Raw genomic sequence first — 15280 nt, 5'->3', positions numbered from 1 at the left:
CTAGAGCGCTAACAGTCCTACTTATTACAAAGGTATGGCACACCTGAAGCCATCTTGATTGGAATAAAGTGGTAACTCTTAAAACATTTAATTTAAAAAGGAACAAAATGAGGGGGTATATTTTGCCATATGAATTATGATTAGTGCTGCAGAAAGAAAAATTAGGGCACATTTTGAGTGACTTCTCAAACCCTCTTCAATTTCATTAAATAATTCTGACATACAGTCTCCCAAGATGGCCACCAGAGACAAAAGAGCCTAAATGTAGCCCAAATATCACCAAGATGTACCCCAAGTATAGCCCAATGACAGAATGTCCCAGAGTGTTCTAAAGAACAACTAGAGCGCTAACAGTCTTACTTATGACAAAAGTATGGCACACCAGAAGCCATCTTGATTGGAATGAAGTGGTAAGTCTGAAAACACTCAATTTAAAAAGGAACAACATGAGGGGGTTAATTTTGCCATAGAAAGTATGATTAGTGCTTCAGAAAGAAAAATTAGGGATCATTTTGAGTGACTTCTCAAATCCTCTTCTATTTCATTAAAAAAATTCTGACATGCAGACTGAAACATGCACTTTGAATACCAGCAGCAGACGTCCCTGGTTAGCAGTAGCTTTACTACAGTGATCTAATGTGCAACTAGAGTGCTAACATTCAGAATTTATGGCAAATGTGTGACACATCTGAATGCCTTCTTGATGGAACCAAACTAAACAAGCATTGAAAATGCAATAGATCTCGCCCTCGTTTAAGTTAAAGCCATTCTGTTTGTAATGAGGTGGCTTTTTAGCTTTGCTTTTATTAGTGTTTTTTCAACTTTCATGTAAATAACATGCATCTGTATGCATATAAGTATATGTATGCATGCATTTATGTTTGTATTTATATAGATATACAGATGATATATGTTTATATATGTATGTATATATATATATTCACTGAAAAAACCATAGGCTATAGACCATATATAGTTAGGAATTAGCATTTACAAAACCTTGAAAATTCACTGAAAAAACCATAGGTTATAGACCATATATAGTTAGGAATTAGCATTTACAAAACATTGAAAATTCACTGAAAAAACCATAGGTTATAGACCATATATAGTTAGGAATTCGCATTTACAAAACCTTATTTTACTCACACAAAACCATTGAAATTCCATATATAGTTAGTTGCACTAACTATATATCGCGCACCCGCAATCCACTGCTGATGATGTCACATATTACATCATTCATGACATGGTCAGTGACATCACTGATGACATCACTGATGACATCTCAAATTACATATATATATATATATATATATATATATATAAATATATATATATATATATATATATACACACACACACACACACACACAACTGTGTTATCTAAGAAGAAGAGTGTGCTTGTGTAAATAAAGTATTACTGGACCTGGTTATATTCTTCCTCAGTAACAGTGCCTTCTCCAGCATGATCCATTTTCTTAAAATTCTCCAGGGTTTGCATCAGCTGTTCCAGGGATGGGTATGGCCATGGTTGCATTGCTGATAATAAGAATTTCCTCCAGTCGATAAGGTCACCATGCAGTGTTAAAGCTATAGCTATTTCCTGTACCTGAGATTTAAAAATAGTAAATATTTTATGAAACCATGAAATCTAAGAGATAAACTGTTGCTGCATCAAAGAAACAGTATTTAGTTAAAATATCGCAGAATAATACTTTACGTTGCATACTATGTTATGATGTCTGTGGAAACATATAATTTATTGTAAAGAACACAAAATCAATTTTTACAATACACATCATTCTTATTTCATAACGATCACATTCTGGAGCTTGCAATATATTATTTTTAAGGTCCATCCTAATTAATCCGTACATGCACTACATTGCTATTGTGCCGTGATTTTGAAAGTATTTTCGGGCCCTGGATCTACACAGCAGGGAAAACTTTTCCAGGACTCAAAAACTATGTTCACCCACAAGTAGGAAAGTCGGGACCCAAATATAGCCGTACTTGGTTGTGATCTAAAACTTAACACAAGTTAAACTGAGATCTTGCTCTGAGGTCACCATCCTCATTGGGACACTAGTTTGAGGCTTTCTCCTAAGGGGTTTCTCTATCTTTGAACCCATGTATATGGCTCTGCATGTGAAACTAGTTCATGAGGGATCCTTAAAACTGCAGGTTGAGTATATACCCACTAACTATCTTTGTATCATATTCTCATCGAGAATGGTTCCTCGTTTTTCACCAAAGGACATGCATGACTTTGTAGTTGCCACATGTGTATTTTCTGGAATCGATTACTGTCTTTGCCTCTCCTTGAGGCTGCTTGTGTATCTTCCATTAGATATTCAAGTGGGCCCAGGTTTTGCTCTTTTAAGTAGCCAAGCTCTCTAAAAGTTTGATTATCACCAAACCAATGAATCAGAGTTTGTAAAGCGTGGCTACTCACAGTGAGGGTCTGAAGGCGATGGGTGGGCTGCTGATCCATCTGCCCTCTGAACCAGGTCTTGAGGTCCTTCCTCAATTGGGTCAGCGATGGGGATTGTCTGAGGTGGATTGGCAGGGTGTTCCAGGTCTTTGCGGCGAAGTAGGAGAAGGATCTTCCTCCGGTTCTTATCTTGTGGATCCAAGGGACGGTGACTAGGGCCAGCTGGGTTGGAGCAGAGATATCTGGTGAGAACGTGGAATGAGAGGCGGGCTTCAGGTATGCCGGTCCTGCGTAATGGAGGACTTTGTAGGTGATCCTTTCGTTGACTGGAAGCCAGTGGAGTTCTCTGAGGTGTTCAGAGATGTGGCTGCAGCGAGGGCTGTCGAGGACCAGTCTGGCTGTGGTGTTTTGAACATTATGAAGTTTTTTTAGGAGTTTTTGGGTGATACTGGCATAGAGTGCATTGCTGTAGTTGAGTCCACTGCTGATGAGGGTGTGGGTGACAGTTTGTCTGGATTTGGTTTGGTGTGGATCCATCTGAATGTGTTTTGAAGCAGGAAGAGCATGTAGAAGCATGATGGGGCGACTACGTTGCTCTGATGGTTCATTGTGAGAGAGGAGTCCAGTATGATGCAGAGTTTTCGTGCGTGGTCCCTGAGGGTGTGCGGGGTTCCCGGTGTGTGTCAGTATGTGCCAGAGACTCTGAGAGACTTCCAGTGGTTATCACTTGAGCAGAGCCATTCTCAAGAGTGTGCGAGCAATTTTCTGTTATCGCAGAGGAGTTGTATTTGTATATGCAGGGTTGCCGGTAACCAGTGCTCGAATCGCCCACAAATGACAGTCTCTTACCTAAACCGGGATCTGCTTTATATATATACACGTATATATACATATATATAGGACAAACTTACCTCTGAACTTGTGATGTGCCTCCACGTGTTGGGAAGTATATCGTTTCCAAGGTCCACGCTTAATAGATCAAGCAGGATATCACAAAAAGTTTTTGCTGGTAAGGAGCCTACAGGAAAAACATAGTAGTTTATGATTTTGGACATGTACTTGAAGCACAAATAGGTAATGGTCCAAACACTAATGAGCATCTAGGTGTTGGAGAGGAGGATGATAGCAGTATTATTCTAGTTGTTATAGCAAGCAAACCAGAGAAACATCAGAGGGCTCTAAACATAGCAGCTAGAAAATCATCACTTCTATTAATACTCATCTCGATGTGTGCTATATCAGTACAAATATATCTGGCTTATTAATCAAGTCAGCTTGACGTACAGATGTCTATGTAGCACTGCCATACCAAAGAACTGAAACAATACGCATCCCACAAAACAAAATAGGATCCAACCCATGACAGCCACCTTCTTAGATTCACCACTTAAGAACACAAAAGGGGATAATACTCCAACAGATTACGTCACAGAGTCTTATTACCACTTTGGCAGTTCATAGGACTGCTGTAGTCGCAGTGGCAGTCCAACGACCGCAGCACTGCGGGACCAACTGCAGTATTACAACTGCGGCTGTCAGACCACCACAAGACCGCCGGCACCACAAGGATCAAGAACCCCCCTGGGCCAGTGGTCTTTCCCTTGTAAGAATAAGCTGGCAGTGCTGCAGCTGTAGCCGCCACCACCAAGCATATTTTGATTGACCTCACCGCCACTCTTTTCATGGCGGTGTGAACGCCATGCAAAGCGTGGCAAAGAGGCAACATTGTCACTCCAGGACCTGAGGGTGCAATCAGAGGGAACATGTTGTGCACCCCTGTATCTATGCACCCCAGTTCCTACATAGTGAGGCACGCACCACATAATGCAGGAACTTGCAGACAGAGCTGCCACTGTGACAGTCTGCATGTAAGGCTTTCCAATGAACTTTAAAGACTGCTGCTTTTGCAGCGTGGCTGTGCCACTGCCTGCCACAGATTACAATCGCAATCTGCCGGGCAGTGTTGGAACAGCTTCGGAGATCCTTCCAAGGGGAGCGGGCGTGGCGGCCTGCGGGAGGACCACCAAAGTGGGAATAAGGCTCTAAGGGCCAGATGTACGACGTTCAAAATAGCGCCTCACAAATTGCGAGTCATTTGCGACTCGCAATTTGTGAGGCGCTCTGTTGCATGAACAACAGTGTGTTTAACACTGTTTGCGATTCCCAATGGGGTCGCAAATTGCGAGGCTCATGAATAATATTGAGCCTCTCGCAATTTGAGAGCCCATTGGGAATGACAAGCCCTACCAGGGATGGTGCCGGCTGGGCCCAGCAGTCCACCATGTATGGGACTGCTTTTAAATAAAGCAGTTTAAAAAAATGAAGCCTATTTTTCTTAAAGGCAAATGGGAGGCATTTAAAAAAAATGAAAGCTTTTCGCTTCATTTTTTAAGGGCAGGTAATGGTCCCTGCGACCACTGCCTGCCCTTAAAAAATATTATTAGAGACAGTCACAAAGTGGAAGGGGTCCCCTGGAACCCCTTCCAATTTGCAACTGCATTACCATCCTCTTGAAGAAGGTGGTAATTTGTGAGTGTTTTGCGACCACAATTGCAGTCACAAAACATTCATACATGGGGTTGCAGTCACTATTATGAAGGGAACACCCCTTCCTACTAGCGACTCGCAATTCCTAAATAGCGAGTCGCAAATAAATTGTGACTCGCTATTCAGGAATTGTACATAGCCCATTTACATTTTGCATGAGCAAACGGGTCGCATCCCCATTTGCGCATTCTGATTGGGGTCGTACATCTGGCCTCTAAACTCTTAAACTAGACACAAAAGTCTCCTCACACTACATTCCTTCAGGAAGGGCCTTAAGATCCCCCCAACCAATGCGTTACTACCTAGTGCACATTGGCAGGTGTGTATTACCAGCAGATACTACTCCTTCAGATGATTCTGTTAGTAGTTGAATGTGCTAAAACTACATGTCAAATACCTCACATGAAAAAAAGTGGATGGCGAAGGTGCAGGCCATAGTATGAAGATTCAATGATAAGGAAGGTTGCCAGTTAACTGGTGCACGAAGTGATATAAAGACAGCTTATTTGCCTTTGTCAACCGACCAGCAGTACACTTTCATTGTTTCTGGCCCATTTATGTGCATTTTGTTATAGAATCTGTGCTCGCTTTCCTGCATTCTGTAGTTGGACTCATCATTTATTAGATAGTACTGCCTAAACAAGATGGGACGCGATGTATGGCAATGCTTCAGCTATTCCTAATCACTAGATACGTTCTGTAGTATTTATTTATTGTTTTTTTCCTACTTTTCTGTATCATCACAGAAGAAGGTCATCAATACGAAAATCAGTTTAAACTCTCCTAAAAGGAGAAGGATAAACCTAACTGATTGGTCATGTCACCTAAGCACAGACCCAAAGGAAACACAGGACATATTTCAGCCTCAGTGGGCCTCACTATAGCATTAGTCTCTTGATAAGGGATATGTGTCTAGGTAAAGCTGTGCCACTCAGGGTGACTTGTTGAGAAAGACAAAGTTATGAAAGGAAATGCTTACATCAATATTACTCAAAGGTAATAAATCAGTTCAGAATTACTTTTTACTGTTTTTTGAAGCTATAAGCCATCACAAGTGCATCATTTGGTCTTATACAACTCCCCAAATATTATATACTACTTTATATAAAATGTGCTGCGTAAATTCATCAATAAACCATTAAAACAATAACGACAATGAATAGGAGCACAAAGGACATGAAACCTAAGCAGAGAGAAAAGAGAATAAAGGAACTGAAAAATTGCTGTTGGATATATCGTCGTTGTGCAGAAAGGTCTTCAATCGAGTGAGGACCTGAACAATCATTTAAGTGAAGATGCTACATCCGATTTGATCACGTGCCCCCAAACGTATCCAAGGAAACAATGAGTCAGCATTTCACACAGCACAGGAAATAGTCATGGGGAACAGTGAATAGAACAGTCTTTGTTTCAAATACAGATGTACAGATTAACAATGAAATGGTAAGTAATATATCGCACTGAACACCATGAAAACTCAATGAACTAATGGGTAAACGTTAAGGTGACAGCAACTAGCATCAATTTCAAGACAAAAGATGAGATTTCAGATCTGTTGTTGGCATTTTTTTTAAACCAAAACATTCTGTAATCATCATGATCTCAACCAGACCGAGAGCTTGAACCACCTTTTTATTAATATTTATTTCAAGAACCCATCATGTGAGGGTCCAAATCTTTTCCAGACTTAAATAACGCATCCCTCTTTAAATTGGTTTCTCGAAATGTTTCATCTCAAACCTTTTAATTGTCCTGAACAAGGCAATCAGACTGATCTTTCAAATGAAACTGCACAAACACTCCAAACACGATAGGCTTGAAGCTGTATAAACATACAATTACCTATAAAGGCAACAGTTTAAGTTATGGCCCTTTAGATCACCCAAAAAGTGAGGCGCAGTGAAAGCCCCATTCATCGATAATCGAAAATAACACCAAAATTCACTAATGTGCAGGCCGTACACAACTCTGCTTGAAAATTGAATTGAATCCCCAAGAAGTCCCGCTCTTGGAGGAGGGTGCCTGCCTGCCTATACCAAATAATCCTGAATGTGCAAAATGGCGCTCTCCTCACCTCCGAATCTAAGAATTAGTGCTTCGCAAAAGTGTGTGGTAGAGCCCAAGTTGCCACCTGCAGATGTCTACAACAGGGACACCTCTAGCCAAAGCTGAAGAAGAAGACTTCGCTCTGGTAGAATGAGCACAAATACCTTCAGGAGGTTCCTTCTTGTCCAAGGTGTAGCAGATCTTGATACACAAGATGGTCCACCTAGACAGCAATCACTTGTGGACAGCCTTGCCTTTCGTCTTGCCAACATAGCCAACAAAGAGTTGATCATCCAACCTGAAGTCCTTGGTTTAGTCCAAGTAGAAGCTGACCACTCTCTTAGAGTCCAGGATATGAAGTTTCTCCTCCTCATTAGAAGGGTGAGATGGAGGGTAGAACGTTAGCAAGATAATGGACTGCCATGGTGCCATGCTGAGGAAAGGAGGGACCACCTTAGGCAGGAAAGCAGCTCAGGTCCTAAGAATCATTTTATCCGCAACAATTGATGTAGAAGGAGGCTTGAAGCTAAGAGCCTGCAATTCACTCACCCACCTAGCGGAAGTGATTGCAACCAAAAATATAGTTTTAAACGCTACAAAACCTTAAGTGACATTTATGTACTGGTTCAAAGGGTGAACCCATCAAGAATGTGAGAACCAAATTCAAATTCTACTGAGGCATGATAAAAGTAGTGGGAGGAAACCTATTTGTGAGACCCTTAATGAATCTCATAACAATGGGTGATGTAAACAAATGGGTTGATCAGGTAAACAGAAAAAAGCTGACAAGGCCGACAAGTAGCCCTTAATAGTAGCTACTGTATAACCTTTTTGCACTAGGGAAAGAGAGAAACTCAGAATATTAGATAAATCGGCCTGCAAAGGATCAATTGATCTCTTTCTGCACCATTTAACAAACTTGGCCCACCTACCAGAATAGACAGATTTGGTGGAGTCTTCTGGCTGATAATATAATGTCCACCACATCCGGTAGGAGAGAGAAAGAACTCAGAATGCCTCGTTCAATCTCCAGGCAGGAAGGTGGTTCAATCTCCAGGCAGGCTCCAGGGGTGTAGGTCTAGCCCCTGTGACTGCAAGAAGAGCTGTGCCCTGAGAAGGAGATAGAGCTGAGGGTGCAATGAGAGGCAAAGGAGGTATGTGGATCATACCCTTCGTGGCCAATCCAGGGCAATCAATATGAAATGTGCCTGGTCTTCGGGAATCTACCTTAGAAGTCGAGCTATCAAGGGTAAGGCAGGAAATTCGTAAAGAAGCCATGAGCCCCAATCTAACTAAAACGGCGTCCTCCAACGATCCCTGCGTCCTCCAACACTCCCCGCGTTGGATACTGAAGACTGCAGAATGCAGGGCAGTGCGCGTTCTTGTGAGTGGCTAACAGGTCCAAATGAAAAAGCCCCCGCATCCTGAAAATGTGAAGGACCACCTCCGGATGGAGACGCCACTCATGATTCATTGAATACAGCCAACTGAGACAGTCGGCACGCATATTCTGATCTCTGGCAAAATGATTTGTGATTAGGCAAATCTGATTGGCCTGAGCCCAGAACCAGAGTCACAGAGCCTCTCTGCAGAGAAGATATGACTCTACTCCTCCCTGTTTGTTGATGTACCACATTACGGTAGTGTTGTCTGTTAGGGCCTGAACCGACTGTCTGCGAAGGTAAGGGAGGAAGGCCTTGGGAGCCAAATGTATCGCCCACAATTCCAGAAGATTGATGTGAAACAATTTTCCCCTGGAGACCAAAGACCTTTGACCTTCAGATCCCCCAGATGGGCTCCCCACCCTAGAATGGAGGCATCCGTTATCACTGTGGGCATCGGAGATGGAAGTTGAATCAGCTTCCCTTGAGACAGGTTGCCTGGACCACTCTACCAAAGCAGATTCTGACCACCTCTTCGAGATGTCCATTGTGCTGAAACCACTGCCCTCGGAGGCACAACCTGAGGGCCTTCATATGCCAGGGTGCAACAGACCCAGCAGGTGCAAGACCTTTAGGACTGGAACAGCTGATCCATTTTGTTGTTACTTGCAAATGATGGAGCACTATCTCTGGAGACTTTGCTTTGAGCAGCCAGTAGCCAGATAGGGAAAACAGGAATCCCCGACCTTCTGAGAAGTACCGCTACCACCGTTATCACCTTTGTGAAAAAACGAGGTACAGAAGTAAGGGTGAATGGAAGGACCACAAACTGGTAGTGTTGAGACCCTATCGTAAAATGAAGATACTTCCGATGCGACTTCAGGATGGGAATGTGAAAATGCCATCCTGTCTTCCTTTTCTAGCGCAAGAAGAGCCTGAGCCACGGTCAACATTTTGAATTTCTCCTGTTTGAGGAAATAAATTCAAAGGATTCAAGGATCGTCATAAATGACTGTCCATTTTGGGAGTCAGGAAGTACCGGGAGTAGCATCCTTGAATCCTTTCCTGCTCCAGAACCACCTTAATCGCACCCTTTTGCAACAATGACAGAACCTCCTCCTGGAGTACCAGAAGATACTCTTCCGAGCAAAAGCCCTGACACAGAGGGAAAGGAGGGGGGAACTCCCGGAAGGGTAGGGCATACCCATTCTCTACAATGTTCAACACCCAGAGATCCATAGTTACAGACCTTCAATGCTGTAGAAGAAAATTCGTTATTTACCTGTAACTATGGTTCTACGGTATTCGTATCTGTCAAAGATTCACATGCTTGAATCATTCCTGCCATGATAGTGGGAGTCCCATGGTATACATATAAAAGCAGTAAATAAAACTACTATAGGCTAACGTGCAATGAAGACTCACTGCAATAGCCTATCCACTCTCTTTTGTAAAAAAGAACCAAACTTAATCAACAGCCAATCAGGTGATGGCACTCTCTAGAACAATCCCAACAGAGGCTAGGTTCCTCAGATTTTCAAACACAAGTGTGAAACTATAACCTTAAACCTTGAGGAATAAGGGAAGCCTCTCCGAGGGGGAGGGTGGGTCGCATGTGAATCTATGAAAGATACCAATACAGAAGAACCGTAGTTACAGGTAAGTAACTATTTTGCTTCTCCAATATTGGATCTTTCATAGATTCACATGCTTGAATCAGAGTAGCTAGCAGTTTCATAAACATGCATGTTTAACAATACTGTAATATAAACCTTTTAACCTTAGAGGATGGTGGGTTATAACATACATGCCAATTTAAAAACATCCTTGAGATACGACGTAGCAAGATATATATATATATATATATATATATATATATATATATATATATATATATATATATATATATATAAATCGCACAAGAAAAAATACCTCTAATAATAGAGGCTTACCTTATTAAAATAGATGACGCAGGACTGCCTGTCCCAATGCTGCTTTGCTATAAGTTGCTATGTCTGGGCAGTAATCAATCAGTGATACTTGTAGAGCGCGCTACATACCCGTAGGGTCTCAAGGCGCTGGGGGGGGGGGTATGAGCGTGAAGGTATGAGCATTCTTCCAGGTAGAGGCACGGCAAATATTGTCTAGTGGAACACCAGAACACCAGCGAAAAGAGCAGCAGAAGAGGACACTGCTCTTGTGGAATGTGCCTTGGTCTTGGTTGTAAGCGGTTTACCCACCTTAATATGACACAATTGGATAGTAGCAGCAATCCATCACGCAACAGTTCTTTTTGTAACAGCAGACCCCAGTTTTAGAGGTCCATAAAATACTAGAAGTTGATTCATGCTGCGCAGTTGTCTTGTCCTTTGCAAATAAAACCTAAGGCATATTTTTACATCTAAACAGTGAAGAGATTTTTCCGCCGGTGATGATGGATTCGGAAAAAAAGTGTGCAGAATTACAGGCTCATTAAGGTGAAACTGATATGGTGCCTTTGGTATAAATTTAGGATTTGTTCATAGCACTACATAGTCCTCTGTGAAGTGTAAGTAAGGCTCTTTAATGGTGAAGGCTTGAATTTCACTTACTCTTCTGGCAGATGTAAGCGCGAGAAGCAAAGCCACTTTCCATGTGTGGAAACTTGAGCTCTATTTTGTGGATTGGCTCAAAAGGTTGTTTCATTAACTGTGAGAGGACCACATTAAGGCGCCAATCTGGTGGAGGAGGCCTAATAGGGGAAAAGTCCTGGAAAGGCCATTTTCCTCTATGATGATGCGAGAAGAGCAGAGAGAAGAGGCGTCAGACGTCTGTCTATATCAGGAGAGGGCCACAAGGTGGACCCTTACTGAAGCAGATTTTGCCAGAAACAAGAGATAAGGCAAGATTTGTTCTGAGGAGGAGTGAAGAGGGTGAGTGTCACTGTGAAGGCACCAAGAACAAACACTTTTCCATTTTGGTCTATGTGTTTTAGTGGTAGACTCAGCTCTTGCCCTGAACAATATATCTCTACAATCCTGAGAGATAACTAAATCCTTGTACTCATTGAACTAAGGTTCCAGGCATGCAATTGAAGAGAAGCTGGGTGCAGATGCAGGATCTGTTCTTTGTTCATCGTTAGAAGGGTGGCTGACAAAGGAAGGCGATAAGGTTTGGATTGCGACAGCAGGAGTAGCTCAGCGAACCAGTGCTACCATGGGCAACTGGAGCAATGAGGATGAGTTGGCACAGTTTCCATTTCATTTTCATCAGCACCCTGGAGATTAGGGGATATGGGGGAAAATTGTACACAAAGATTCCTGACCGTCTTATTAACAATGTATTCCCCCATGACCCTATATGAGGTTCCCTGCTAGCAAAGAACCAGCATTTCTGGTTCCCTTGAGACGCAAATAGGTCCAAGTTGGATGTAATGTATGTGTTCTTGTAAAGCGCACTGCTGCCCTGAGGCGTCGTGGCGCTGTAGACCGCTGGGGAACCCGTCCTGGCTATCTCTGTGAGATGGTCCCTACTGGGTATCTGCAAGGTGAAACCAGGCATCCCCGGCAAATGTGGGGGGCCGTTGTAGAGATGAGGCAAGCTAATGCCCTGAGTTGCCGAGTGTGATCCCTGGTTAGAGTAGGCACCGAGGCGAAAAATATCGAGTCCGCTGACCCTGGCCACGACCCTGCCGCGTCGGGAATTGATCCCTGGTCCCGGGCCGTTGTCTGCTTTCGGATCTGCCGCCTCTAATCAGTGAGCCACACCACTCCACTTCATTTCTCCATTTCTGTGAGATGTGGTTGAGAACCAGTTGGTTGAGTTTCCACTCGTGATTTGATTGACTTAACCTGCTCCAGGTGTCTACTAGGTTGTTCTTTATTCCTGGGAGATGCTCTGCGTTGATAGTTATTGATGCTGTAGTGTCCTTTCCCATATCCTTTGAGCTTCCCAGGATAGGATCGGAGATTTTGTTCCTCCATGCCTCTTTAGATAATGCATGCAGGTGGTGTTGTCTGTGTGCATGATGAATGAGGATGCTCTTATCCTTTGGAGGAATTACTGGAGGGCTAGAAAAATTGCCTATAGTTCCCAAAAATGTATATGCATTTTGGAGAGTGAGAGACTCCATTTGCCGCTTATTTGGAGGTCTTACAGATGTGCTCCCAATACTTCCAAGTATGCATCTGTCATCAGAACACACTTTGGAAAAGGAGAAAGGAATGACAGTTCCAGAGAGAGATTCCTGGGAGATTGCCACCAAAGAAGTACATCCTTCATGATCGGAGCTATCGGAATTAGGTTGTCAAATGATCCTGTTATTTGAAGCCAACTGCTCTTGAAATGGTCTTATCCTTAGACGAGCGCGAGGTACCATGAGAATGGCAGAAGACATCATCCCGAAAAAGGATTTGAGGAGGCAGACAGAAGCGCACTTTATTTTGTAGAGATCGTGAGCCAGAAATTGGATGTTGTTCAGTCTCTCTGTTGATAAGAATGCTTTGTTTAGTGTTTAGAGAGTGTCCAGTGTTGCTCCTAGAAACGTTAACGGATGAGGAGCTAGAATGGATTTTTGATGTTGGACTGCCAGCCCACGATAGCCTAAGAGTTGTAGGCAGAAAGAGATGTCTTCTGAAGCTTGACGAAGAGAAGGGGCTATCACCAGCCTAACCTCGAGGTATGGGAAGATCTGCAAGCCTTTCAGCGGCAGGAATGCTGCCACGGGAGCAAGGCACTTGGTGAAAACCTGTGGAGCTGAGCGAAGGCCGAAGGGAAGGGCCTTGAATTGATAATATGCGCCTGCCACAGAGAAACGTAGAAATGTTCGATGTTTGAGGTGGATAGCGATATGGAAGTAAGCGTCTTCCAAATATAGGCTTGCTAAAAAATCCAAATGGTTCAGAAGCTGCAATATCTCCTAGAGTGTAAGCGTGCAAAAGGATTTCTTCAGCAAGTATTTGTTGAGCTTCCTGAGGTCTAAAATGGGATGCCATTCCCCCAATTTCTTCTTTTTTATTAGGAAAAAAAGAGATTAGAAACATTTTCCTCTATGAGAGCGTGGAACACATTATATTGCTCCTTTTTGAAGCATTAGTAAAGCCACCTTCTTTAACAATTGAAGATGGGGTGGTGTTGATTTCTGAGGTGGGTGATGAGGTGGCGTTGTGGTAAACTCTAGGGTACGGCCATACTTTATTATATCCAGGACCCATTTGTCTGATGTTACAAAAAGGGGGTGGGGTCGCACACCACTCACTCACCAGCGGGATCGCCCCTAAGGACTATGGTCAGTGTAGTTTTGTATTCTGCGATGTATCTTTCTTCGCCATCCCTGGACACGTGTTTCGGGGTATTTACCCCTCATCAGCAGGGAGTAGGCCATCTTCTTATCTTCTGGGGTTGCCGGTGGCTGCCAAATATTGCCAGGTCTAGTACCACACAGGCGCGCGGGTGCGGGGTCCCAGGCTCGTCAGCCCGCTTAAATATTTCAAAAAGGGGGTGGGGTCGCACACCACTCACTCACCAGCGGGATCGCCCCTAAGGACTATGGTCAGTGTAGTTTTGTATTCCGCGATGTATCTTTCTTCGCCATCCCTGGACACGTGTTTCGGGGTATTTACCCCTGATCAGCAGGGAATAGGCCATCTTCTTATCTTCTGGGGTTGCCGGTGGCTGCCAAATATTGCCAGGTCTAGTACCACACAGGCGCGCGGGTACGGGGTCCCAGGCTCGTCAGCCCGCTTAAATATTTCAAAAAGGGGGTGGGGTCGCACACCACTCACTCACCAGCGGGATCGCCCCTAAGGACTATGGTCAGTGTAGTTTTGTATTCCGCGATGTATCTTTCTTCGCCATTCCTGGACCCATTTGTCTGATGTTATTTTTTGTCATTGATGTAGGTAATGAGAGAGAGGGGTTTTCTTCAGTGAAAAAGACAAGGGAAGAGCAGCAGGTGGCGAGCATCACTGTTTCCGGCCCGAATCTCTGGGCTGTACCTTTTGCTTTCGCCTAGGCTGTCTGGAGTAGACAGACTGTGGTGGCGCACAGTATTGTTGCTGCTGTTGGTAGGAAGGCCGGTAAGAGGTGTAAGTTTGAGGCTGGTATCTTTGGTAACCTCCTCAAAAAGCATAATTTCCTCTGCCCATGTGCTCCACCAAAGGGGGTATTTCTATATTGGAGCATTCTCAGAGCCTTAGCTGTGCCCGTGTCTGTTTTGATGGTCTGCAAAGCATCATCAATATGCTTGCCAAAGAGTTTCACCATCAAATGGCATATCCAAGATTTTTCTTTGCACCTCAGGGTGGAACATAGTTGCTTTCAGCCAACCCTGGCGTCTTAGGACAGCAGCTTCAGCAAGCTGACGAAAAGCTAAGCAACCAATCTCCATAGAAGCATCAATAACTTAGGATGCAGATATGTCCCCCTCAAGCAGGATTTTCCTAGTTTCCATCCTCTTATGCTCTGGAATGAGATCTAGAAATGAGCACTGTCCGACAACATCTGTCTATTGTACCTGGCTAAAATCGCAACAGCATTGGCAGCATGTACAGATGCAGCGGATGTGGTGGTAAATCTTTTTCCGATGCTATCTAAGCACCTCCCTTTTCTGTCATGTGGAGCAGTAATGGGCACTAGAGGTTTCATCGATCTCCGTTGAACAATCTGCGAGATAACAGAGTCAGGCTTAGGATATCCTACTAGACAAGCTGGAGCATCCTCCAGAGCTTTATACTTTCTGTCGATCATGATTAAGACAGAGATAACTGCAGCCGGTGTCCTCATTACCTTTAAGCTTTCTTCCCATATGTGGTCTACAATGGGTTTAGACCTAACAGATTTCCGAGATAGGTCTTTCAAATCATAGAGAAAGCAGTCTGATTGCTTTACC

The 15280-nt window shown here is 43.5% G+C and overlaps 1 protein-coding gene across 1 annotated transcript in view; it reads right to left on the bottom strand.

The window, feature by feature from the left end:
* SPEF2 (sperm flagellar and cilia associated 2) overlaps positions 1-15280 on the bottom strand; it is a 1087451-nt gene that overhangs the window by 168176 nt on the left and 903995 nt on the right. The window contains exons 29-30 of the mRNA XM_086960525.1: positions 3349-3455; positions 1430-1612 (exon numbers count right to left, since the gene is read on the bottom strand). Coding sequence (XP_086816651.1) covers positions 1430-1612; positions 3349-3455 — 290 coding nt within the window. The remainder of the gene's footprint in view (positions 1-1429; positions 1613-3348; positions 3456-15280) is intronic.

Source organism: Lissotriton vulgaris, chromosome 3_1 (genome assembly GCF_964263255.1).
Source record: "Lissotriton vulgaris chromosome 3_1, aLisVul1.2, whole genome shotgun sequence".
NCBI lineage: Eukaryota > Metazoa > Chordata > Amphibia > Caudata > Salamandridae > Lissotriton > Lissotriton vulgaris.
Note: the sequence above shows the minus strand (reverse complement) of the source record. Positions and strands in the feature narration are given on the sequence as shown.